Source organism: Lathamus discolor, chromosome 4 (assembly GCF_037157495.1).
Source record: "Lathamus discolor isolate bLatDis1 chromosome 4, bLatDis1.hap1, whole genome shotgun sequence".
Classification (NCBI taxonomy): Eukaryota; Metazoa; Chordata; class Aves; order Psittaciformes; family Psittacidae; genus Lathamus; species Lathamus discolor.
In genome coordinates this window covers 76287819-76315227 of record NC_088887.1, presented here as the reverse complement: position 1 = coordinate 76315227, position 27409 = coordinate 76287819, and the positions used below count along the sequence as shown (strand labels likewise).

The window sequence follows — 27409 nt, the reverse complement described above, 5'->3', positions numbered from 1 at the left end:
TAATAGTATTATTAAGTTTTTTTTCAGTTTTTAGTTGGATTTAGTTATCTGGATTCCTGTATATTATGCTCTGATACTTAAGGTGATGCAGGCTCGTCAGTTCTGGATCCCCTCTGGACTGTGAAAGGCATTCTTCCTAAATACTGTGTCCATAGTTCAAGGGTGGATTTTAACCTGTCTGGTTATAATTTATTGAGTTCTGTATATTACCCTGACTCAGTGTGAATTAATTTATGATATATAATGTAGGCTGGTGAGTTACTTCTGAATTATAACACTTTACAATTTGTTGGCCTACTACTGGATTTTTAATTTATTAGACTATCTTTGTGTTAAGTATTACGGGTTTTTCAAAAGGTAATACTCAGAATTAGACAGAGCATTTTCTTATTTAGCAGCTTGTATAAAACATTTATCTATGTGAAGAAAGAGTAAACTTAAAGAAAATGCAGTTGCTTTTGTGACAACATGATTCCACAGAATTTTTATTTTTTAATTAATTTTCTAAGGTACCTGTAGTAGAGAAACACTTTGACAAAACTGTTAAGTATTAGAATTGCAGGATTGGTTTAAAATCCAATCCAAATTCTATTTCATTTTGTGCAGTATTTCCATTACATCTGATTGATGTCTAGGAAAAAAACCCAAGTTTTCTTTTATGTTCTCTTTGTGAGTTGTTTTAGTAAACAAGGCATTCGTATACTTTTGTGTGGTCTTTTAAAGACAGTAATCCACTGGACTGATTACTACACTGTGGTATCTTTATAATTTAGCACTAGCTGTGGCTCTAAGGAACAGAAAGGTTAAAGAAGGTGAATGAAAGATTGAAAATCTTTCAAAGCAATGAACTGATTGATAGTTACTTTACTTCACTATGTGACCACTTTATTAAATGCACTCTTATCAAAAAACCTATATATATATATATATATGTACTGATATGAAGACTCAGCTGAATAAATGCAATATATATAAAACAAAAAAGTGCTCATCTATATTTTTGTCCTTGCTTTGTGTTTTGATCCTTGTTAGCAAAGCCAGGAAGAACGATATTACTGTTCTTTCGAAAAAACTAATGGGTTAATATATTGACAGCCCTGAGTTTTGACTTAGGAGTGTACAAATCATAATTGTAAGGGTAGCAAAAATAATATAAAGTTTACATGTCACCCATTATTCACAGTAGTGCTACAGAAGGTATCTGTAGGATATTTTATGATACTGTATAGTGGTTAATACAAAGATGTCATGAAGGATGGAGACAAGAGGCACCGAACCTGCAGATTAAAAGACATTTAATAAGAATAGAAAGAGCTTGTCTGACTCATCTTGATTATATTTAAAATGTCTTTTATAGGTATTGGGTTTATACTGATGAAAACCTCACATTTCTCTTATGTGGCTGAATAATTAAGACTGATGATGTTAGTTTGTGCCCATAGACTCGAAAAATAGAAAAACACATTGTTAAATCTATGATGCACTTGCAGTATTGAACCATCATGACTTCATTTGTCATTGAAATCTCTGAAAGTGTTGTAAATGACATAGACTGCCATTGTAAGGTGTTCACAGAAGCTGTCCAATACTGAAAATAAACATAGGTCTGCTTTGCTATTTGCCATTCTTCAAGCGGTCTGGCAGCAAAACAAATATCTGGAATAGCTTTGGTGGTTATAAAGTAGGAAACATGCCAGTAAAATAAACTTGATTAACAAATTTTGTAAGAAATCCTAAAATGACAAAACAGCATGATGCAGAATCATAAACACAAGTGGCCAGTATTATCATATGCTATTTAGAAAAACACAAATAGTCAAAAAATCCTGCAGCTGATTATTGAACTCATTCATCTGTTGGTTGCTGGTACACTAGTAATATAGTTCAATCTTCAAGGTTTCTTATTATTTAGACCACGTTGTAGAATCTATTGGTTATCCATGTGTGGCATGATTTATTCTTTCATCTAATATTTGTGTTCTTGGTAATAGGATACTGAAGCCACGGGTTGTAACAGATATTTTATATCACATATTTTATGGTTTTCATCTAGGAAAAAGTAATAATGAAAAATTGAGAAGGGTCATAAAAACCTTATTCATGTCATTCTAAATTATTATAACATCTTTATTTTACTAACATTAGTTACTTTTGTGTAAAAGACTGAATTGACAGTTACAAAAATAGCCATTTTCCTAGGAGGTTTTAATATTCTTCAGACTTTATTATTTCAAACCATCTAAACCAAGAATTGATTTGACTTAAATTTTTGTCTTTGTTATTCTCTCTGCTCCAAGCTTTTATATGAGGGGTTCTTGAGTCAGTGATAATTGGGTATCCAGGATTTAGTTCAGCTGTCTAGGCACAGCCATCTAGTTCCATTTTAAATGCAAAACATCCACACAAAGCCTGCAGATGTGACACAGGACCTGCAGAAAACCCATACCCTTCTAGAGAGGCACATATCAACTACCATTGAAAATTATGTTGAACACTCTTAGCAACTAAATAAATCCTTCATAGTAGGATTGTACTTTCTTTGCAGTGTTTATTCCCTCCAATAAAAATGAGACAAAATGTACAGTAGAATATTTAGGGTTCTAATTTAGCTGTGCATGTACATGTGTCCCCATGTGAGCTAGGTGTCCAAACTGCCTTTATAGCTGGTGGGGATCTCATCCTCTGTTCAGTTGCATTAAAGTGAGTGTCTTGATCAATATGCCCTATCTGATGTGTTGTGTCTCATCTGCTGCTCCAGAAGAACACGTGTGTCTCGTATTAACATTGGCTGCAATGCGGGTGTCTCAGGTATGGTCTAGCATGAGGTGCTGGAGGTTGAAATATGTCACAGAGCCAGTGAATGAACAGTGGATGCAGGCAGTGGTGGCCTCCAGAGTTACTCATCTGGTACTTCCACATGTCAAATCATGGGATAAACTGAAGAGGCTTTGGAATAGGTCTCCACTGCTGGGAGCTCCATGTGGTGTCCTGGCTTCAGGAGTCTGACTTTTGGAAGAAATCAAACCCTATGCTGAATCACTGTGATATTTGGCATGTATGAATGTTTATAGTGAAATTCTCTTTAGGAGAGATGCACATACAAGTGTACAATAGTAATGTTAAAAAAAAAGACAAATGGGATGCACTTTTCTACTCTGTTGTGGGCAGTCAGCACTTAATAGCACAGGAATAGAGGTAATGAATCAGATTTAGAAGCATATATCTCATTTTCATTGGAGAAAACAAAGGATGCATAGAAAGTATAAGCAGATTAGATTAATATGTCTTCCCTGTGATCTTTATACAAAGTTTGCAATTTCAAACCTATTGAACTGGACAAACTTCAAATCAGAATATAAAGCATTTATTCTTATGCATAGATATATGATAGAGATATGATAGCTAGTCTTGGTTATTACATTAAAATTATTCTTTCTACTGTTCCTTTCAGTCACTGACTTAACATTAGACTTCAGATTGCTTTATTAATTGTGTGGCATAGTTTGACACTATTTGATTCTGACTATTTTAACATCCATTTGGAAAGTATTAACTGTACTTCGTGCTTTTCGTCACTTTATAGAGTCCCATTAAAAAGATACATGTGAAAAAAAAAATACGTGAAAATTTGTAAAGTTTGAATGAATAAAAGAAAGTTACTGAGTCATAGCCATCCAGTGGAAAAAGTGGATTAATACTTGTAATTCATATTCTCAGCTCTAAGTAAGTTTCTTTTTGAACTATATATTGCTCCTTTGCTTTCCCTGAAGTGCAAGCTTCTCAGGCAGATCTAAGAAATTCTTCATTCAAACACCCCTTTTCTGTTCAGAAACCCAGCCTTTTTCCTTACTGGCAAATCATAGACCAAGTCAGGGAAGAATACTTTTATTAGGAACTACTCAGCGTACTTAAGGATTGCTGCCTAACATTTGAAATGAAATGTAAGTTTATCCATTCAAGCTTTACCTGTTGTGCAGATCTTCAGGATTAGAGACTGTGCATCACAGTGCCCGAAGAAGGCAGTTCTTCCCATTACAGCACTTTGCTTGACCATAGCAATTGCCAGATCAAACAGCAGCATTGTTTAAAAGCATGTATGATTCGAACATAGAACACAGTTCTCATGTGTATTGGGTACACCTCCTTACTTTGGAAAACAAAAACAAAAAGACAAAACATCTTTTAAAAATTAAGTTTTAAGGGAATGGGAGAGTTGTTTAAATTGCTGAATGTTACTTTTGCCCATCCATTTTAGGATGGTAAGAAGAATGACTTGAAGTGACTGAGAGCATTTAAGTTTCTAGTGTAACTTGCAGAATGAGTCATGAGATGAGAGAACTAATGTATATGTACAAAAATACAGTAGGGCCTTGTTGTATTTTGTAACTTAATAACTCAGCTTACAATCAGTTTCCTTTTTTAGATTGTTTAATATGTCCTGCCAAGAAAACATATGGATTATTGATTGTGTTATAGAATTACTTGTAAAAAAAAGCATTGCAGATACATGTAAGATGTCCTGATGTAATGGTTTTAATTTCTTACTTCAATTTCTTATGTTTGAAACCTTAAAAATAACAAGCTTACTTTATTGCAGAAACTTTTGAAATGCTTATCAGACTGGCTGAGAATTACACAAGCACACTTTTCTGCAAAGCATACAGAAACATGGCTGCTGAGGCTACTGCACGTGTTCAGGAGTTCTTCACAGATGTTGGACTCTTCGTATTTGGCACAGACATTAGCACAGAGGAATCTGTCAACAGATTTTTTGACACCCTGTTCCCAGTCATCTACAACCATGTGATTAACCCTGGTCTGACTGACATTTCAATGGAATACGCGGAGTGCCTCCAAATGGCGAGAAGAGACATCAAACCCTTTGGTAACGTTCCCAAAAAGGCCATAAGACAAATGGGAAGATCACTGTTACCCAGCCGGACTTTCTTGCAGGCTCTGAATTTGGGGATTGAAGTGATCAATACAACAGATCATCTGCATTTCTCTAAAGACTGCAGCAGAGCTTTACTGAGAATGCAGTACTGCCCCCATTGCCAAGGGCTGACTTTAAGCAAGCCCTGTATGGGCTACTGCCTCAACATCATCCGAGGCTGCTTAGCTAACATAGCAGAAGTTGATCTTCATTGGCGAGGATATATTCAGTCCCTGGAGGAGCTCTCAAGTGCCATGAGTGGAACATACGACATTGAGCATGTGCTTCTGAACTTCCACTTGCTTGTTAATGATGCTCTCTTACAGGCTCGTGTCAATGGGCCAGAATTATCTGAGCAGGTAAGAAGCTGATTTTATCCACACATAGTGCAAACATGACACTAAGAAAATTGACATAACTATTAGTTGTTTGGGCATTTTTATGGTGATGAGCACATTTGTATCTGAGTTCAGCTTATTTGACAATGCTTTTTTCCAGCACTGCCAGTTTTTGTTTTACTCACGCACATGACCTGCTAATTTCCCATATTCTATTCGCAAGTTTACATCAAATGGGGATACAGTGTTTTGGCAGCATTTGCAGTAAAGGGTATTCAGTATGAAAAGAATTCTTGTGTGGAATTTATCTTTTCCCACTTCCCATGAAACCACAGCATTTTTCAAAATTTTGCTGAGTAAAAATTACTGTCGCATATTTCAATGGAAACTTCTTTTCCTTTACCCTTTTTGTTTAGACGTTAACATTTTCAGTAGATGCATTAAGTAGGTTTAGGTTTCACAACTGTCTATTAAGTTCTGCTGAACAACAGTGAACAATGGAATGTGTCATTAAGTTTGAAAGCTTAAAATATTAATGAAATATAATATTAGTTAAAATATTAATGGAAGGAAGGTGAATTATCTGGTGAAAAACTTAATTCCGCAAATATTCTATAAAACCAGAATAATACCCTGACATTTGTGTAAATGAGAATGTTAAATCTCAGCAATATTTGTTGCAGATAGGAAACTTTTTCTGTGACATCCTATGACAGATGAGAATAATTTTTAAGAGTACAAAAAAATGTTTTTCATGAACATAAGAAAATTGTTTAATCACTTCACTGTTATCGTATATCCACATAATGATATATTTAAACAATGCTTCTTTTATAGACCAGTGGCCTGTCTTAAAGAACCTATGACTTTACATTTATTATTTGCATAATTTTGTAGGTTTCAAAGAAAGTGTCATAGTTCATTTTTAACATAAACTAAATCCTTCCTTAAATATACTTAAGAGAAAAAGCAAGTTGTGTGAGAGCTGTGTTAGCTGTGAATGCATGAAGTGAAGAACTTGTAAGATATGGGTAGGGAAAATACATATTACTTAGTTACACATTATAAAGAAAGCTAGTGTATCTGAAAATTTAAGAATGTTACCTAAGTAGCAAAGTTTGAATTCTTCGTGTGTTATATTGAACCAAAATACATTTTGTAATTGTATTTTTCTCTGTATCTTTACATACAGGCTTCACTGACAGTGACATATTCTGTGTTTAATGCCGGATTGGATGCCTTTAGTTTTATAGTATACACAGGTCTAAAACGGGGTGTCTCGGTGTCACTGTGCTGTGGCACTGTGGGGCAGTAATACTTCTACTGCCTCTTTATGTGACTAGCTGGAGTTGAAGCATTATCTTCTGCTAAGCAGCTGATATGAACATCTGACAATAAACTTGACTTAATTTAACAAATAGAAGATTCTTTACTTCAGACCCACAATCTGTTAAAATGGGTTCTTCATCCTGCTTGTATTCAGTGAGTAACAGGGAAATTGCACAATTCTTTGAATTTCCCATTTTATCTGCTTTATACCAGCCAGCTACATTATCCAGAATCTTCTGCTGGTTAACTTCTTTGAGAAAAACTGTTATTTTTTTTTTTTTTTTTTTTTAGAAAAATTTTAACAGTTTGGCTCAGAAGTGGCTCACTGATGTCTAATTCCTAATATGTTTCAGGGCTTCAGTTGCCTTTTAGAGATAATCTCCATTCCTCCTCAGATTTTTGGGTGATCTCTTGTACCTACAATTTTCAGGGGAAAACTAGAATGGAAAAGTAAAGGCTCAAGGGAAAGACTTCTGTTTCCTGTTTCATTTTGGGTCATTTAGCTTGAAAAGTTTTGAGCTTGGATTTTCAGCAGTGAACTGGCATTGGCCCAGACTTAGAAGTCTCTCAGCACACTCATGTTTTCAAAATGAAAGGTTTTATGCTTTATTTTAGTATTCTTGAAAACTCTATGCCTTCCCTCTCCCCTCTTTCATGTGATGCAAGGAATACCAGATTTTCTTACGCAGTGGTATTTTGTGTCAATGTGTTTGTTTGAAGATCAAGCGTTTACTTGCTAAGATCTCATATAGAATCACTTCCAAACTTTAAAACCAAAATACTTCATTTTTCAATCAGTCTGTATGAGAACTGTGCATTTAGACATCTTTCACTTAATCTCTATGTTACAATTGACCAGGCCTATCTCTCTTTGATCTATAATTTGGTCAAACAAGACTATGATGGATTGATCCCTTGAAACATGGTGATCTGTTCAGTTCTGATTTGCTGAGTATGGCTTTGAGTATATTTGCCCATACATAAGGTATCGAGACCTAATTCTGACATGTAATATATGGAGTCTTTCAGCTTTAAGAGGCAGAGGACATGAATTCTGTTGAAATTGACTCATTAATATTTATTTATTTTATCTTCAGAGTGACTCATGAACTGTTTCAAATTTTGATAAGCAATTAATGCATCAGTGATTCTAGCAGACATAGAAAAGATGATTATGAGCTAGCAAATAATGGCTCATTTAAGCACACAGCAGTCTCTGTAGTTTTAAAAGTGAATTTCATCACAGCAAGAGCTTTCATGAGTTTTAAAGAAGCAGAGAAAAAAAATCTTTAAATGTTTGGAAGTATATATAAATACGCAAGTGTTAATATGAGAATCAACAGAGTATCATGCTTAGTGATACGTGTATTTGTACAGCTCTTTATCTAATCGTGTATGTTTTTTGTAAATAACTATATGTAAATGATTTTTTTTCTAATATGTTACATGGGTTTCTATATTTAAATCTTATGTATATTCACACTTTAAGCACTGTGTGGTGTGGAAAGACTACTAATGCCTATATAGCGTAGGTTCTTTTTACTAAGCCTTTTTTTCCAGTAGTTTACAACTTGTTCCCTTTTCTGCTTGGGTCAGCAGAGCAGTGCTGTGATGTCCCCAGCTGGAATTTGTATTTCCCTTTGTTCTTCCTGTTTTGAATTCACACCTTTAATTCCTGCCTCCCACAGCTCCACTGACTGAAAAATAAGTGCGGCACCTGTTCATCATCTCTATACCTGGATGTTATTCTATGCTGTTATGCAGAATCTAGTGGAGATGTGTGGGTTGTGCAACTATTCACGTATTTATATACATTTACACACACATGCACATACATTTAATGACAGTCTGTTCTGTGTTCCTGAAGTCTGTACATGTCCATTTCTGTACTGGTCATGCTCAGTGCATAGTGGACTGTGTGCTTTTTAGCTGATACAAGTTAGATCAGGATTTTTTTAGCAGACTTATGCTGTGGATGCTTATGCAGCTATAATGTCATAGAGGATTAAGAGAGCTGCATAATACGAAATGGGAACAGTATTAATTATTAAAATAATTTGAAAAAGATAATACGTAGTTCTTAAGCTTTGGATCACAGGTAAAAGTACTTACTCCTACAAAGGACCTTGTAGACTCATCCTACGCTTCTCTGTGCTCAGCCTGGGTTGCTCTGTGATGGTCTCTGAGCTTGTGTATAGCCAGGGAATTTCCCAGTGAGGGCAACAGTGCAGGCTAATGGATGCACAAGAACTTTGTAACACCTTTAAGCCTTATTTAAGGAAAAACAAAAATCCCTATAGAAACTTATTTGCAAGTTGTAAGAAATTGTTTTGTGTTTCCTCCATTCTGTTGTCCTAGACATTGTCAATGTTAAGACAGAAGGATAAAGAAAGATTTTAGCAAGATTGAAATTTTTTGTATGTGGACGGAAACTACTAGCCCAAAATAAGAGCGTGTTTCTGTTCCCTTAATGCATTGGTTACTGGCAGAGCCCCATGCCATGGAAAGGCAAGTTCCTGTGTCACTCACAGTGTGATTCAAGAACACAGTAAGCCTGTTTTACCTTGGGTTGTCCAGGTTCTGCTCTGGCACCATTCTCAGCTGTGTGTTTCCACCCCTTTCCCTGTGTTCACATTGCTTTGGCAGCTGAAAGTCAAGCTGGTTGAGGGAGCTGTCTCGAAGAGAGAGTCCTTCTTAGCCATGGTTTTGTTTTGGTGTGTGGAGACTTGTGTTGTCACTCTTTGGGTAGCAGCGGCTGACATGTCCCTCAGAGTGGAACAGAGGACCTGAGAGGAGGTGATATGGGTCGGAGGCAGGAGCTGAAGGAAAAAGGGAGAGTAATTGGAGAGAAAAGAAAGAAAATGGTCACAAGGCTTTATAATTAAATCTTTCCTGCAAACTTTACATTAAACTATTGTTCTTGATTCCCAAAAGGTCAGTGGTGTTTGGGATTTAATACTGAATAAAAGAGATGAAAAGGAATATTGATTCCTTTTGTTATGTATTCTAGGCACTGATGATTTGGGGATCTGAAGGAAAAGGAAGTGTGTGACCATGATATTAGAAGCTATATATACATATTAAAATGTGGGAATCAGAAGCACCTTAAAAAAAATAAAATCACACAAATTCTGGCATCCACTAATTTGAAAAGTGAAGAACTTGTGCTGTAGGTTTGGTAGAAGTCTTCTATGTAGGTTTGGTAGAAGTCTTCTATGTATTTTTGTATGTAAGCACTATGCTTTCACTGTGTTCTGGCCAATGTGGATCAAACAGGCTTCCTAGCAAGGTGGTTGATGCCTCAAGCCTGTCAGTGTTTAAGGGGCATTTGGACAGTGCCCTTAATAACATGCTTTAACTTTTGATCAGCACTGAATTGGTCAAACAATTGGACTAGATGATCGTTGTAGGTCCTTCCAACCGAAATTATAGTCTGGTCTAGTCTAGTCTGTATGCTTTTATGACCTGGCATAGACTGCAAATCAAAACCCTGGTTAAAAAGAAACAAAAGCTTTACATATAAGAAAAAGTAATTATGTGGAAATATATTTTAACAGCCTAATTTATTGTATATACTAGAGTAAAACTGGCAATTGTTACAGAATAACCTGATCACTTATTATTTTACAAATTAAGCAGAATAAACAGCATTCTATAGTTCATGAGTGCTTCGGTTTGTTATCCATATTGTTTATATTTAAACTGCACAGTACATTTCTCTGTTGCAAACATTCTAGGTATACTTTATCTGATAGAAATAGGTAAGTTTAGACAAATATCTAGCTGGCTTTTCCAAATAGCTGACTTCATTTGTCTGTGAGTAATCTGCTGCTGTGCAGATAACTTTCCCCAGAGGCATGCAGACCGTGTCAGTCTGAGGGAGTTCTCCAATCTGAAGCAGAGGTCAGGGACAATTTAGCGTATTCAAATCCCAAACTTACTGTGTTCATATCCCAGGTTTTCCTCTTACTTTGTGTATCTATACATGCTTCTGCTCCTTCATTCTGATTTCTACAAATACCTTGGGGGGTCAGACACACTCCTTTCGTAAGAGAGCCAACACAAGGCTCAAGGATCACTTGCTCTTCTAGCACAGGATGTAGGTACTGGCTTCATCTCATGGATGATGAACATAGCCATGCCAGGTATTCACAACTATAGTGTGTATGAGTCTGCACAAGACACATTGTCTATTTTACACGTTTGGTCAAAGCAAAAGTGAATGAATTGTTCCTTATACAGTCTCAAAGTTTGGATGAAATTCCCCAGAAAAGGATAGAAATTGAGACCAACAGGGAGAGACTGGATATTCTCAAAGGAGCTGATCACAAGGCTATCTGTCAACAGTAAGTACTTTTGTTCTCAAGAGCTCTCTGTAGGCTGCATATGTGCTTTCTTTTTTCTCTGCTCTTCCTTTTTCATCGTGAAACAGAATTAACTGTTCACAGACAGCTACTGAACTGAGCAGACTTTGGGTGTCTCAGTTGGCCCCTAAATCACTATAAGCCCTTTGTGATGGAAGAGAAAAACTTTGTGAGGGCAAATCCTGAGATTTTTGAAGCAGATGAGTTTTTCAGACTATTTAGGTCCCTGAAATTATATGAACACGAATGGATAAGTGAGCATCTTGTACATCACAAAAGATCTTCAAAGAAAACTGGTTTGGCCAGGCTTCAGGTAAGAGGGTGAGGAGGCACTGAAATGCTTAAGATACAGATACAGGAAGCAAACCCACTTATCTCATAAAATGTTACTTGGAATGGGGGAAACCACCTAGCCTAACTAGATAGAGGGTTCCTTTCCCTCTTTTTTTTTTTAGATAATTTTTGATTATTACTGTGAAAAGATGACCTTCCACTTATCTGAAGAGTTGTTGATAATAACTTACGCTAAATGAAATAATGCATTATGACTGTTACTGTAAGTGTGCATGATTTTATTACTTACATACTTTTGTTGCAGAGCTTACAAAACCGCTCTCCTCTTCACAATTTTGGACCATGAATTGCAGCCTGCCACAAGTACAAACACGTCACGCAGATATGCTGACATAGACAACTTGTTTTGCTTCCACAAATTCTTTATGTATTATAAGTTGTAATGTTTTTTTGTTTTAAGTGAATAACATGCCTGATAAAGGTTACAGAGCCCCATTTCTGCTTTCAGTGACAGTCACTTTCCTACTGAATTTTTTCTGGTTTACACCAGTGACCCTGGATAGATGTATAATAAACAGTTCTGCCTGTATCAGACAAGAAGGCATAACGTTAGTCTTGTAGATCAAAGCTGTACTTGCAGGGCACACAGAAGTAAGGAGCAATAAAGTGTATTTTAACCACTAGAGAGCACAGATAAATCAGTCTAACTACACAGAGGTAGCTGATCTTTGGAAAGGGCTACTGCCGGTTTTATATAATTGCTTTTCAGAGGAGAACCACAGAGTGTTTTCACTGAACATAAATGAAACACCTTGGCATCCGCTGAAGCAGACTTGGGATCGGGAGAGCTGGCAGCCTCTCACAAGAAGCAGTTTTTGTTGAACTGCCTTTGAAGAGTTTGAACTGGCAGTGCTGTATTCTGGCTGCAGGGTAACTTGGCTGAGAACATTAGGATTTCCCCTGACATTAAGCCATTAAAAAAAAATCATTTCCTTCCCTCCCACCCTCATTCAGAAGGTGAAGCTATTTTTACTGCCAGACTTGCTGTGTGTTAGTCCCTCATGAAAGGAGCAGCAGAATTAAAACCGTTTAAGGTTTTAGTAATTAAAGAGCAGAAGACACAAATTAAAAATGTATTAACTCATATTTAATGGGCTATTAGATTTTATTTTACTATCAGAACATGCAAAATTATAAAGGAAATCAGAGATAATTAAAAACTGACAAGATAGGAGAACTTGGGCAGGAGCACTGGTTTTGGTAGATGGAGTGGTAGAAGGAGGATAGGAGTCCCAGTCACATGAAAGTTGTGGACTGTGGCTCCCAGAATCCAACAGCTTGGACAGCAGTCTTTGACAAAACTGTATTAAAAAAATCACTATTTAAAAAAAAAAAAGGTTTGCAAACTGCTAGCATTTTTGTCAATTTCTTGGTCCTTCGTCTTGATTGTAGATTTCCCCCAAAAGATGTGCAGCAGTGACACTGATGTATTGGTGCCAAACACAGTGGAATAATTAGTTCAGTATCTGCAAGTCATATTTTTGTTTATATATCACTGAAAATTATTTTCCTTTTTTTTGTTAACATAGAGTTTTCTTGGGTTTTTCTGACAAGGCTACCACTGCCTTACTGGTGGGTGAGCTTTTTGTGTATCTGCAGTTTGCATTTATCTTTGCCCAGTAGCACCTGGTTGGGTGTGGCGCAATCTACATTTAACAAGGTTGCTTTGAATTGGATTTGTCGCTTCTTCAGCTTGAAACCACTTAAAACTCTATCTCACTTGAAAAAGTATAAAAGTGCACTTTTTCATTTATCACCTGAGCTTTTAATTACAGTTTTGAATAAAATTGTTTTGAGATTAGCATTATTTGGCAAGTCCATTTAAGTTTTGTCTTGCAGGCGATTACAAATCAGGTAATAATTTGTGCAAGCATTATTCTAAGTAACAACTTTAATTCCCTAGGCTATTGTTCGCAATGTTTGTCCCTTTGAGCTTGGCTTTGATTCTTGCAAGTTCTGTAAGTGGAGTAAACCTATGTATGACACTTGGTTGCTGTTGTAACTCCACTCCTTGCTTAGTGTTCTGGATGCCTCAGATGTTGCCTAGAGTCCTGAGGCTACAGTGGACAAAAAGAGACGAGTCACACTTGAAAACAACATTTGTAAAGAAAACAGAGGAAATAATAGACAATTCCTGCATGATTTCCCCGTGTTGTAAACACCAGCGGTACTGCACCACCCTCTTTCCTAAGATAATCTCACTAATGTCTTTTTCTTGTTCTGAAGGAAAACTGGCCTGTTGTACCAAATGCTGTCTTTCCTTATTTTAAAGAACTTGCATTTTGCCTGACTAGGGAATACTTTAATCTTCCATGCACGTGTGCACGCTCTCACGTACCAAAATACATTTTTTCTTTGCAACAGAAGTTTTGACACTAAATAAGCAACTGTTAACAGGCAGCAAACGGTAAGAGGCTGCTAAAGTGCTTGGAAATACTGAAATGCTGGTGCTCCCTCTTGTGGCGTAAGTAGAAGAAGACCAGTGAAAAAAGTGCTTAGTGTGTGATGTATCGAGTCCTGCAGCAGGAGCTCAGCTGAGGTTATTACAAGTTAAAAGGAGAAGCTATTCTTACTTAAACCCCTGTGTTGCCTTGTCAGGCAATAGCCATCCTCTCCTGTGCTGCTTGCAAAGACTGGTGGAATGAGGTGCAAAAAAAAGAGCATCTGTGTTGGTCTTCTTTTTTCTTCTTTTTCTCTTCTAACACACAGCCATTTACCTGAAAGTTTTACAAATCCACTTGCAAGGTTAAATCTGAACCAATGGGACTTCATAAATATTTAATGCATTGTTTTTCTAGATTAATATTTGGAGTAGTTTGATTATTAATCTGTTGATGGAAATGCTTGTGACTCATCATCTCTTGAAGAGTGTATTCACTTGTATATTCCTAGAAAGCGAACAAAATTAATTTAACCACATTTATTTTTTTAAAAAATGTATTTTACACCTATCTGTCCCTCACATCTCACTCTGGCTTTGTTTCACAGTTATTTGACTTCAGCTGTCCATTTGCTTATGGGTGTTTGAGGGGATTTAACTGTACAGGATGGTGGCAAATTGTGACCTTATAGCTGGAACACAAAGCCACCAGGCTAATCACTATCTCAAACATACATTAAATAAAAGCAATTTTAAAAGCTTGTGTGGACTATTGCCACACTAATGACTTACAGGTCTGAAAAATTGTGTCAATTTAGTTAATACGTGACACATACCCCATTTACTGGATATATATGTATCAAAAATTTAGAGTGCTTGCTAAATATACCAAAAACAAGCATGGAAACTGTTAAACATAACAGAAACGACAATTTTCAGGGTCCTGATTCTGGTTCCCAGATAAAGCTAAGTCTAAGCCCAAGGTGTTTTATATCCAGAGAAGTGTTTTCTTCCTGTTACTGTATGCACAGCAGTAAGAACCAGTGAACAGACTACAGACACTCTGCAAGACTAGAAGGTGCTCATCATCTCAGTGCATTCCACAACAGCCCATGACTGAAAGTGGAGCAGAGAGTCTCAGGATTCCTGAGGCTTATTTCTGGCACAGTGGCAGCATTTAAAGATTAGGGTGTAGATAATTACCGATACATGGCATATCTAGTTCAAAGTGTGCCAGAGGACTGTGCATTCAGTTTGCTGGAGTCATTTGATGTAAAATCATTTCAGTAGAAATGCTGGGATCAGAAAAAAACATTTCTACAGCAAAAAAACCTCAACAAAACAAAACCCAAACCCAAGGAATGTGACTGGTTTCTCCTATTGCACATGTGAACTTAGAGGGCAGTATCCCACTGTTATCGATATGATGCTCACATTGTCCAGTCCTGTGTAAATGCAAAGGTTAATGATGCTCCAGTTTTGCAAACTGTAAGTAACCATAACTAGACGTTCTACAGAATTGCACCCAGCAAAATCAAACTGCCATGAAGTTTATGTGTGGCACTAATTGTGATTTAACTGCATGGTTATTACAAGAGCTTTTAATTAACCAAGTCATCATACTGTGGCATACAAATTGTATGTAATAACAGCATGCTGAGTGTAATAACAATAGGTTTGTCTGAACTGTAAAAATCAGGAGTTTTATCATTTTTCTGGGGTTTCTTTTTGTGCCCTTAAAAATTGTGCAGTATTTAAAAACATTTGACCAAAAAGAAAAAAAAAAACCAAACAAACAATAAAACAGAACCCCCCCTAGTAATTTGCTGAGGCTTGTCTGTCTTTTAAAATTTTATAGCAGCTGTCTTCCTGAAATTCAGTGTGATCTGTAATTTTCTCCTGAGTAATATTTCTGGTGATTTTTCAGTATCACTTTTCTCAAGGTATTTTCAGTCCAGTGGTTTTTTTTGTTTGTTTGTTTTTTTGTTTGTTTTTTGTTTTTTGTTTTTTTGACAGTTTTATACAGTCTTTTAGGATTTCGTTTTCAAATCCAAGAAAAATTGTGGAAACATTTGATGGGAATACCCTTTCAGTGAAGACAGGAAGAATACATTCTGATCATATATTGCTGCAAAAATAGTAATTTGTTAGCTCATAAGTGTAATGAGAGCATTCCCCTTCTCTCAAAATTGTTATTCCAGTCTGTGTCTCTCAAGACTTTCTGTAATAGCATGTCCTGGGTTCAGCAGTAGCAGTCAGTTTTTCTCCTTCTTAGTAGCTGGTGCAGAGCTGTGTTTTGACTTCCAGCCTGGGAACAGAACTGATAACACCAATTGTTTTTAGTTGTTGCTAAGTAATGTTTACCCTGACTAAGGACTTTGTGAGTCTCATGCTCTGCCAGGGACGAGGGGAGGCTGGGAGGAAGCAGAGACAAGATGCCTGGCCCGGGCTAGCTGGGGAGGTATTCCATACCACAGCACGTTATGCCCAGGTTGTAATGGAGAGTTATCCGGAAGGGCTTGGACTGTAGGGTTGAACGAGGTATCGGTCGGTGCTTGGTCTGCGTGGGGTTGGGTGCATTATCGCTTGGCTGGTGTTGAGGTGCTGTATTCTCTTCCCTTGTTATATTTCCTTTATCATTATTATTACTGGTGGTAGCAGTAGCAGTTTGAGTTATGCCTTAGTTACTAAACTGTTCTTATGTCAACCCATGGGAGTTGTGTTCTTTTTGATTCTCCTCTCTGTCCCTCCGGGTGTAGGGGGAGAGAAGGAAGGGGGGGAGTGCGTGAATGAGCTGTGTGGCAGGGTTTAAACCATGACATAGCACTGAATGAATTTTTATTTGGAAGGTTAATTTTGCAGCTAAAAGACTAAAAATTAAAAAGACAGTGTAGATAATGGATATAGTTGTAGCCCTTCAGAAACCATGGGAAATGCAACTAAGACACGTTACACTCACAACCTGTACTCATTCCTGGAGATGGAAATAATGCATTAAAAAAACCTCCAACCCAAACAAAATTAAACCAAACCAACCAACCAACCAAAAACCCCCAAACCAAACCAAAGCAAAACAACCAACCTCAGACGTTATTATAGAAATTATATTTATTTATTTTCTAGACCATTATCAGCCCAGTATTGTTAAATGAGATACTGACATTTTGGTTTTAAATTGTTTGTCTCACAGACAGAACAGGCACCTGAAGGCAAGATCAGAGCATATGTGCACAAATTTACTGAAGAAACCAGATTGCAATGAAGACTGGACCAGTGAGGGAGGCAAGAGTACATTTGGCATGGATATACAGTTAATGGTTTAAACATCTAACAGCTACTAGTGAACAGTTAAAAAAAGACAGATTGGGTTCAACTGGGTGATGTACCAAACACAAAATGAACAGCCAACCCCACACAAAGCCAGTCTGTCAGTTAGTGGTCACAGGGGTTTAAGTGTCAGAGATATGAAAAAGTTAACAGAGATAATGACATTGTCATTGCACATGCTGAAGTAGCTCATCCTGCAGAAACTATGTCTGAAGAAGTAAATGACTGTTAAAGACTGGTGAACTAACTTTCAGCCATGAGAGCTGTGGTGTCATTAATAGAACTGAGTTCATGGCAGTATGATTACTGTCATGTACTTCTTTGTGGGAATGATAGAGCCGTACACGCTGCTGTAGAAACACTTTTTATCATTTAACTAATGCTGGTTTTGTAATTTTCAAAAAATGGCTTTTGCATAAAAACCCAACCCACTTCTTATTGTCACTTCAAATAGTGACAATATTTTTATGGTATTTATATTATAAAGTTTAACCAAGATTAATTTTTAAGAAAGATTTTAAGTTTGAAGCCAAGGTTTATTTTTAAATGTATCAGTGAATGCAAATTTCTTCGTACTGCACAGTTATAGAATCTTAGAATAGTTAGGGTTGGAAAGGACCTCAAGATCATCTAGTTCCAACCCCCTGCCATGGGCAGGGACACCTTGCACTAAACCATGTCACCCAAGGCTCTGTCCAACCTGGCCTTGAATACTGCCAGGGATGGAGCATTCACAGCTTCCTTGAGCAACCCATTTCAGTGCCTCACCACCCTCACATTAAAGAACTTCATCCTTATATTTAATGGAAACTTCCCCTTTTCTAAGTTTGAACCTATTTTTAAAAAGTTTAAACTTTAAAAGTTTATAAGTTTTAAACTTTCTCCTTGTTTAAGTTTTAACCTGTTGCCCCTTGTCGTGTCACTACAGTCCCTAATGAAGAGTCTCTCCCCAGCATCCCTATAGGCCCCCTTCAGGTACTGGAAGGCTGCCATGAGGTCTCCACGCAGCCTTCTCTTCTCCAGGCTGAACAGCCCCAACTTTCTCAGCCTGTCTTCATACGGGAGGTGCTCCAGTCCCCTGATCATCCTCGTGGCCCTCCTCTGGACTTGTTCCAACAGTTCCATGTCCTTTTTATGTTGAGGACACCCGAACTGCACACAATACTCCAGGTGAGGTCTCAGGAGAGCAGAGCAGAGGGGCAGGATCACCTCCTTCGACCTGCTGGTCACGCTGCTTTTGATGCAGCCCAGGATATGGTTGGCTTTCTGGGCTGTGAGCATACAGTGAAGCCAGCTTATGTTCATTTTCTCATTGACCAGCACCCCCAAGTCCTTCTCCACAGGGCTGCTCTGAATCTCTTCTCTGCCCAGTCTGTAGCTGTGCCAGTTTCTTTCAATGTATTTCTTGAGACCACTCAAAAGAGGATAAACAGAGATAATGGTCATTAGACAGTATTTTGAAGCAACTGTTTAATAGATATAAAACAAATATCATCCATATCCCAAGCCACTATGACTGCGAAAAATATTTTCTTTGTTAATTTTAGACACAGTAAACTGTAATGAGATATTATTGTAAATTCAAGAAATACAGATAGCAGTGGATTCTCCTGCCTTCCTAGTGTAGGTGGATGCAAATGGTTTTTTTTCAGTTTACTATAACTGGAGCCAATTTTTTTGACCCAAAGGATTGTTACTCATCTGCTTAGGGTCTGTATTACTGAGTGAAGCATTTCCACCATGTCTCTCCTCTCCTCACAGGCTCCCACCCTGCAGTCAGTCTCTGAGAATGCTTGAACAGCTAAGGTGCCTCTTTCAGGTATGCAAGGCACCTACGACCTACAACAGCCTACACATCTAACCCATGCCTGTCATGAGACAGAGCCTCCTTCCCAAACATCTGGATCTGGCTCTCACTGTCTTTTAAGCCCTTGTTTTTAATCTTGGTGAGATAAAGAGTTGTTAAGGAGCATATGGCAAGCCTGGAACTGAGGCAATCCATACCATCAGTTGCTTTGTAATAAAAATTAGTCATAAGCATAATGCTCCCCATATCGGATCAGTGAGCGTAAGAGAATATGAGCAAAGTGAGACAAGTACAAGGACAAAAGCATTTTTCTGTTTCTGTTGTATGTGCATTGTATTGATGTAGAGTGGCTGATGGAATAGGCTTTCAGAGACTGGGGAAGTGCAGCACTGAAGGAGAAGACTCCTCCACCCATGAGGATGAATGAAGCCTAGAAAGAGTGTAGAGACTTATGGGTGGGGAGGGGATGGAAGTCCAGTTAAGTTGATGGAGAGCATGTGCTCTGAAGAAGAGTTAATGGGGAAATGGTGGGAAAAGTGTGTTGGAGCTTTGAAACAGAATTTAAGGGCAAGAACAAGTGTAGTAACATGCTGTCCAAGGAGCCACTGCCTCTGGTGAGAAACAGTGAGGTGGATACTGAAGTGTATCCAAGTAAGACCCTTAACGGACACTAGTCGTATGTCCAGGGACAATTTTCTTGCAGATAAATTCATGCACCTCATTTGAAGGGGATTCAAATCATAGCTTGGATGCTTAAATTAAGACGTGAATTGCAGACAAAAAGGGGTATTCACTTTGAACTTTACCCTCACTTGAAATTCATAAGTCGAATGCTTATTCATATGTAGTAATAATGATGATTCTTTCTTCTTTTGACTGGCCTAAGCAAGTGCATTCAATGAGTCTTCAATTATCATCACTTACACCATGCATAACAGCAAGGAAGCTCATCAAATTAGATATGTTAATTTTATTTAAAATTTTAAATGTGTTTCTTAACTAATACTACTGCAGTTCTTAGTTGGAAAGGTGGTTCTTAAGACTTGCATTTTGCTCTTTAACGTGTGATGGCAACTTGAAGAATGAGATTTATTTTCTTTATCTGTTCTTACATTCGGGGGTATACAATGCAACAGGAAACAATAATCTTTGTTGTATACCACATGCCCCCATTCCTCTTTCTCATTTTGAATGTGTTTCTGCTTCAAAAATTGGAGCACTGTGTTAGAGCTAACAGTGATCTATCCCTTTTTTAAGAAAGAAAAGTTGACTCCCTCCTGAAACCCAAGTTTTCATAAATCACATTCAGTATTAATTTTCAGTAGTGCATGTGTGCTAGCTAACACAAAATATGTGTAGTCCAGTCAGCTTAATATCTTGTCAGATGTGATCCCCAGAATGAAGTATCTCTTATTTAATAAATATGTATAACCCTAATTTTTTATTCAGTGACTAAGGAAAATAATGAGCCACGAAGACGAATTGATAACTTGCATTGTGCAAAATACTCAGTATCACATTTTACTAAGAAAATGGGAGTTCATGTGAACTTGTGCCTGTTGACATCTAGATCAGAAAGCCAGATGTATAAAATGCCTTGATATTTTCAACATCTATGGTTGAATCATTAAACTTACATCTTGGATCATTAAATTTACATCTTGCAACATTGTAATGCAAGTTTGCACCATGCTAACTGTTCACTGTATGCTCTGGGTAACTGTGCTGAACATACCATAATAATTCGTCAACCCTGAAAGAAATCACAAAGTTCAATGCATATTAAAAATGTGATTGGGGTGTATTACAGAGAAAATGGAAATTTGCCACTTCAGAACACATTGTGTTATCTGAGGTTACTGTTACTATCTGCATAGCAATATACTTTCTTTACAGGAAGAAGAAAAGCACAAAATATATGTGGTGACTTGATTATACACCTGGTATTCCTTCAAAATAAATGATTTTGTTTGGTTATTTTTCTACTATAAATGACTAATTATGGGTTTACTGAATATGGTGTTGAGAAATGTGATAATTAGTGAAACTTTTCATGGCTTGACCACAAAACTTTATTTCTTATTTAAATGGACTTAAACTGAATCGATACATAATATTTTTTGTTTACATGTGTCATGTTCTTCTTCTTGTGTCTTTTTTTTTCCTTATAGGTGAACAAGGTATGTGGTCCTCCTGTAAGGAAGCCTACACAGTCTCCAGGTTGCTCCTTAGATCAAAATAATCAAGGGTTGAAGATATTCTCCAGAGACAGCAAAGAAACCCTCTCCAGCAGAAGAAAGTAAGACAATAGTTTTACAGCCAGAAAGAAAGAATAAAGTAAGCCATTAATTTTACAACAGAATAGATTATATTCAGTGCAATGGCATGCATTACTAGAGAATAAATAAACATTGCAAAGAATGAAGCATTTAGAATCATAGAATCATAGAATAGTTAGGGTTGGAAAGGACCTCAAGATCATCTAGTTCCGACCCCCCCAACATGGGCAGCAACATAATGTGCCGTTACGTTTTAGAAAGAGTAATTTTATGACTAGAGTTTGTTTTCTGAAGTAAATGACATACGACGAGTCATTTGGTGTGGCTTGAAGCATTTATAAGAGTGAATAACATTCATAGAACATGAACGTTAGCTTTATATTGATGTATACATTTTCAAATTACATTTAACTTGCACATTGTCAGGCATGATCAAAGCTGTCAAAAAGTGATCGTGACTTTCATAGAAAGACTGTACAAATTGATCAGTCAAAAAAAAGGAAAAGAATGACTGTTATTACATACCCTTCTACTATAGAAAAAAGAGACAAGTAAGTGTTTGGGGCTAAAACTTGAAATCCTTGTTCAAGCAAGTCCATCTGATTTTTTTCTCAGACTTTTGTCAGTATATGGTGAATTGAGATGACTGCAAAGACTTGGAGATTTTATTTATACCTGGCTCAGCTTTAGAGAGTAAAATCTGCCAGACTGCATATAAGTGTTTTAGCTGCTGCTTTATTCTATGGAGAGAAGGATTCAGTTCAGCTGCCCACACAACTACAAGCATCCAGTGCCACCCAGTGCCACTTGAGGATACCCAGCTGATATTCTACTGCCAAGAAGGTGGCCTGTAAATTGTATTGTATATTCCAGCTTTCTGCAGATATCCTGGATAGCTGAGGGCATCTCAAAAGCCAGTGTATCTTTAGACAAATTAATAAAGTCTTTAATGACTGTAATAGTAATAGCACTGTAAGGAGTAAGAATAATATTACAGGTGAGACTAAATGGCCTATTATGCCAACAAGTTGCAAAATTAAAATCAGAAATTTCATTTCTGTCACAGTGTTTGCTAAAACACATAGAGTTTTTCTGTGTCCTCTTTTTCCTTTTATTTCACTTTGCAGTGTGGAAGGAAATTGAAGTGAGAGAATTGTGTAATTGCTCACTCCTGATGTCTGGGAAAAAAGAAAAAAGCCTCTGAGCTTCAAAGGCAGGCCATTCTTGTTAGCGCAAGGTCCTTCGAGTTCCAAATAGCGGAGATAAAAATGAAAACAAAACAGAAACCCATAGGCTTCGTAGAGCATCGTGAAATGGAAAGAGATGCAAACCAGAAGTCTGCTTTAGCCAGCACAGAAGTTCATCAGGCAATCACATTATACAGGCACATTTTCTCTGTTACGTAGCTAAGGAAGTACTTGATATTTGATGATTGCTAGCATTCTGCAAGTGTGTAACCATATTCTAAAATCTTATTTCATCCAGGATTGTTCCATGTTTCAAAATAAGTGTTGTCTGAGTTGACCTCAGGGATATTGCAAAGAAGACCTGAAGGGTCATGAAGGGCAGTAAGCAGCACAATACAATATTATTTTGCCATGATTTTCACCTGCCTGAGATGCTGGCAAGACTTTATGGCATGCAGCAGGAGCTACACCAGAGAGGGGGAGAGGGGAGAAAGTTTGAGTTCCACTGACACAGATTTCAGTTTAACAACTTCACAGTTGATACCATCTTCATTTGCTGCCTCCAGGATCACCTCCTTCCTTATTAGTCACAATTGCTTCATATTTCATTTTGTATTCCCATGGCAACTGTAACAATTCCTCACATGGAAGAGTGACTACAGCAAATGTTTGCAGCCTACTTTTAAGGAAATGCTGTAACTCCGCTTTATTTACCTTCCATATACTTCTGGCAGCAGGTTGCTCTCAGCAGGTTTTGCAGGCTTTAGCTGAAAAGAACAGGGTTCTCCCAAACCGTGTAGACTTGATCTATGACAGTTATCTGAGGGAAAATGAATGGAAATTCCATTAAATGTGTGAGTTCCCTGATTTTCTAATATTTTCAGATACATCCCGGGATGAAAGTTTCCATTTTAAGGAACATAGCAGACTGCCTCTGCCTGAACTTCTAAATTATTTTTATCGTCACACCTAAGCTGATATTTTCTGGAGCTATGTGGTACAAGAAGGAAAGGAAATTTCTCTGTGCTTTTTGACACCAAAGATTGTCAGATGAATTTCAAAAAATCTAAGGAGAAACTTCCATAGTAACAAAAGTGTATAATGCTTTTTCCTCCAGAACTTAACATTGCATACATCTTTCAGTACAGAGAATAAAATTGTAAAAAAATTAACATTTCCAAATAAACTGATAAGAAATATATGCAGCTTCCAGCTTGCACTGATTGTAATTGCACATTTGTGCTCAGCTGCCTATAATTACATGCTATCTGGTCTAGAAGATGATGATGTGAAAATTGACATTCATACCATCTGCCCTTCTAACTACTTTGGTCAGACATCAACGGGGGATGAAATCAGTTATTGCTTCTGTATTAACTTTAGCTTTGCCTCAGGATGTATTTACTAATAAACTGAATGACCTTTCCATTAGAATGCAGTTTGTCACAAGATATTATGGCAGCTCTATTTATTTCAGTTTGCATGTTGTACATGGATGTACAGAAGAAGAAATTCCAATGATCTACTATGAGAGGACTCTCTAAACACTAGTTTTCAGCCAGAATGTAAACCCAAAGCATAGACAAAAATCGAAATCAATCCCATTCAATGGGAAAGGGAGAAAAATTGCAAAAACACTGTACACAGTGGATGCAATTTTGGGGATGGAAAGACATAAGATATGACTATTCATGTCTGGGAGAGTGTGGATGAATCATACATGCATATTTTAAACATGTTGTGCTTAGGCAATTACATGATGCATAGGCAAATTTGACACTACCTGAGATTTTCCAAACTGCAGTTTTAGACTTAGTATGGTACTTGCATCACATTTAATACGCATAGTAAATCTAAATCACTTTGGTTTGTGTAAAATATTTGCCCTACAATTACAAGAAAGAATTTGTTTTTTTTTAAATGACAGACTGTATATAAGCCTTCATGTATATAATCACTCATGCTTTATTTGTTTTAATTTGGAGTAAACAGTAGTTAATAATTTCATTCCTTATGCCATTTTAGGCCTATGTTGACTAAATACAGGGAAATGTATAGAGTATTTCTGTCATTTTTTCATTGTGGCAGACACCATAAAAGAAGTTAATACAGAGTGAAGCTTGCTGTGTTACAGAGCAGTGAGTACAGCATTTGCTTTTGCCTTTCTTTGTGCCTGCAGGTCATAGATAACTCAGTATAGTGTGATGTTCTAAACCAGAATGAATAAATATTTTAATTATTCACAGCAGGAATGGGTCTCCCAGGAAGAGATTTTTCAATACATAAGCAAATATTTTATAAACATAAGTATCACAATCCAGTTAAAAACATACTAACTAAAAAGTCATTAATTTGTATTAAATACAAATACTTATCATTAGCTCTGGGCATCTTGACAATTATTTAAAATAGCAATATGTAATTTATAACCTACCAACAGCACATGATAAAACTGATGTAATTTTTCAGACAGTCATTCAAATATCCACTAAATATTTAACACCTACATCTTAAACCCATCTTACCTAAATCTTTTCTTGCTCCATCACTCTAACAAATACTCTTCGTAGTATTTGTAATGCTGTGTAGGGGACTAGTTGGTGGCATTAATGAAAAACAGATTACTTATTCAATTATTATTATTATAAATTGCTATAATTTTTTTTTTAACATTTTTGCTGTATTTGTGCAAGTGTAGCATTGCGAACTGCATCACAGCTATGCAAGAAAATTTCAGGTTGGAGGGAAATAATTCCCGTTCCAGAGCATGAGTGAAGTTGGGTTTTTTTCTCATTTTCACCTATGAGAGTATCAACTTTGTAAAGCTACTGAAGTGATCTGAGAGAATCCAATTAATCTAACAGGAAATTGACAAATTGATGTAAGGAAAAAAAAAAAAAATCATTGGAACCAATGGAGAGTAGTAAAATAAGCACATCCTTTATCTTCTTCTGTAGAAATGCACAACAGCTTAACGCTGACTGTCAATTATTTCCTGTGTTCCCCTGTACAGGGAATTTATCAGCCAGCTTCAGCTCTACAGAGCCTTTTATGGTGGCCTGGCTGATCATCTCTGCAGTAATGAGTTGGCAGCTGCCGATGGACTCCCGTGTTGGAACGGAGAAGATGTTGTAAGAAGGTACCTTTCTGACTTGCTTTTGTCTTTTCTTTTGTATTTCGTGTTTGTTTCTCTGGAGTAGCTTCCAACTCGAGTCAAGTGCGTTGTTTCCCTAGGTATCGAGGTGTCAAGGGTAGTTCGGAAAACAAACTTCTCTCCTCTCTCCTTCTCTCAAGCTTCACCTTTAAACAGTAAAAAAAAAATAAATCACTGTTGCAACAACAACAAAAAAATAATCTACTGTTTTTCAGATATTTTTCTGTCAAATTTACAGCACTTACACATATACTAGAAAATAAGCTTGGATTGACATTTACAAAATACAGTTGGAGAAAAAGAGCATGGATTTTTGTTTGAGCTTGATCTATATAAAATATTCCTTTTGATACAGATTGTGTGATAACAGACAAAAGCTATTTGCGTAAAACTTTCTCTAAAGAATGAAGCAACCTCTTAATATATATGGTTTCCCAAAAGAGAGCTAAAAGTTAAAACACAAAGCATCTTAAAGGTGAAACACTGGCATTGTTTTATGTATGCAGCAGCTTGGGAGACAACATTCAGCAGCAATGGCAAAGAAGAGATAATCAACTGCTATGCTCCTGGATGTGTATTTCTGGAATCAATATATTTCACAGCTTATAAAACACTAACATTTGAGGATGTCAGGAGGATTTTCAGAGAGCTGATATTTTTGCATTATTGCTGTCATCACCAAAACAAGTATTTCTCTGAGCAGGAAGACCTTGTGATGACAGAGACCAAAACATGAAAAAGTTCACTGCAGTTATGTTTTTATAAAGATCATGCTGTTAATACAGCATTTATTAGTAGGTTGTATCAAAGGCTATATTAAAGAAGATTGCTAAAGGTTGTGAGATGAGTTAATGAAGTTGGAGATAGCTGGTACTAAGTAGAAGGAACAGTGACAGCCTGTATCTTTAGCTGTCTCTGAAAAGGTTATGTAGGAGCTGTAATTTATTGATTAGCGATACGTAAGGAAACTTAATGGATACTCTCAGTGAACAGCTACAGGTCTGCTTTTCTTTATCTTCTTGGATATACCAATGCTTTGGCAGTACCAAGGCCCAATGAGTAGTTGACTCTTTGATCACCTCATTGGGAAACTCTGTCCTAAATTTTCAGCAATCTTCTCAAGGTGACATGTTAATTCTTGAGATATCTATATCTGAGATTTAAACTCAGTTTTACCTTCTGGCTTTTGCTTTGCTGCCATTCCCCAAATGAGTTATACTACTCATACCAAATGTTTAAGTAACAACTTGAAATAAGCGTCTTGTAATTCCAGATTTTCTAAGGTACTGTTTCTGAATGGTACTATTTTATTTATTATGTTATTATACTATTACTGTCTTACTATTTAATACTTACTATTATAATATTATACTGTTTGGTTTTGATTGATTAGACTTTAATGTCCTTATACAGAAATGAAACATTCGACTAAATTCTAGACCATAGTGTATTTTTAGAAGTAATAAAATATTTAATTAATACACTTTATTTTTTTGGTCAACCTAAAGGAATAATTGGTGACAAAAACACTGTATCTTATAAGAAAGACCACTTTTTTAACTTATAAATTTCCTTACTAAAATAATTTGGTTTCATATGCATATTGATGTTTATAGTTTTTATATTTTTGTCTCAGTGCATCCTAGTGTTAACTTCCTGAAAGAGCTGAAATGTAGACAATATTTAGAAGTACAGAGTGCTGATTAAAACCAGAAGAACAGGACAGAGTTCCTCTAGGTTGTCAACTGTATCTGAGATTTGCAGATTAGTTCCTACAGCTCAATACCTCTACTTGTACACTAAAGATGTTGTGGTGCATGTTCTCTTGCTCCAGTAGCAATATGAATATGCTCACATATGTCCTCTTCTTCCCCTTCATTTTGCCTTGTTACTCAGTCAAAATGTCCCTTGTTCAATTTTATTTGTTTATATTTGTTCTTTCATAACTAAAAGGGAA

At 36.7% G+C, this 27409-nt stretch overlaps 1 protein-coding gene across 1 annotated transcript in view; it reads left to right on the top strand.

Moving 5' to 3' along the window:
* Positions 1 to 27409, top strand: part of GPC5 (glypican 5) — a 654600-nt gene that overhangs the window by 89613 nt on the left and 537578 nt on the right. The window contains exons 3-5 of the mRNA XM_065678069.1: positions 4598 to 5292; positions 21004 to 21131; positions 25312 to 25437. Of these exons, the coding sequence (XP_065534141.1) occupies positions 4598 to 5292; positions 21004 to 21131; positions 25312 to 25437 (949 nt within the window). The remainder of the gene's footprint in view (positions 1 to 4597; positions 5293 to 21003; positions 21132 to 25311; positions 25438 to 27409) is intronic.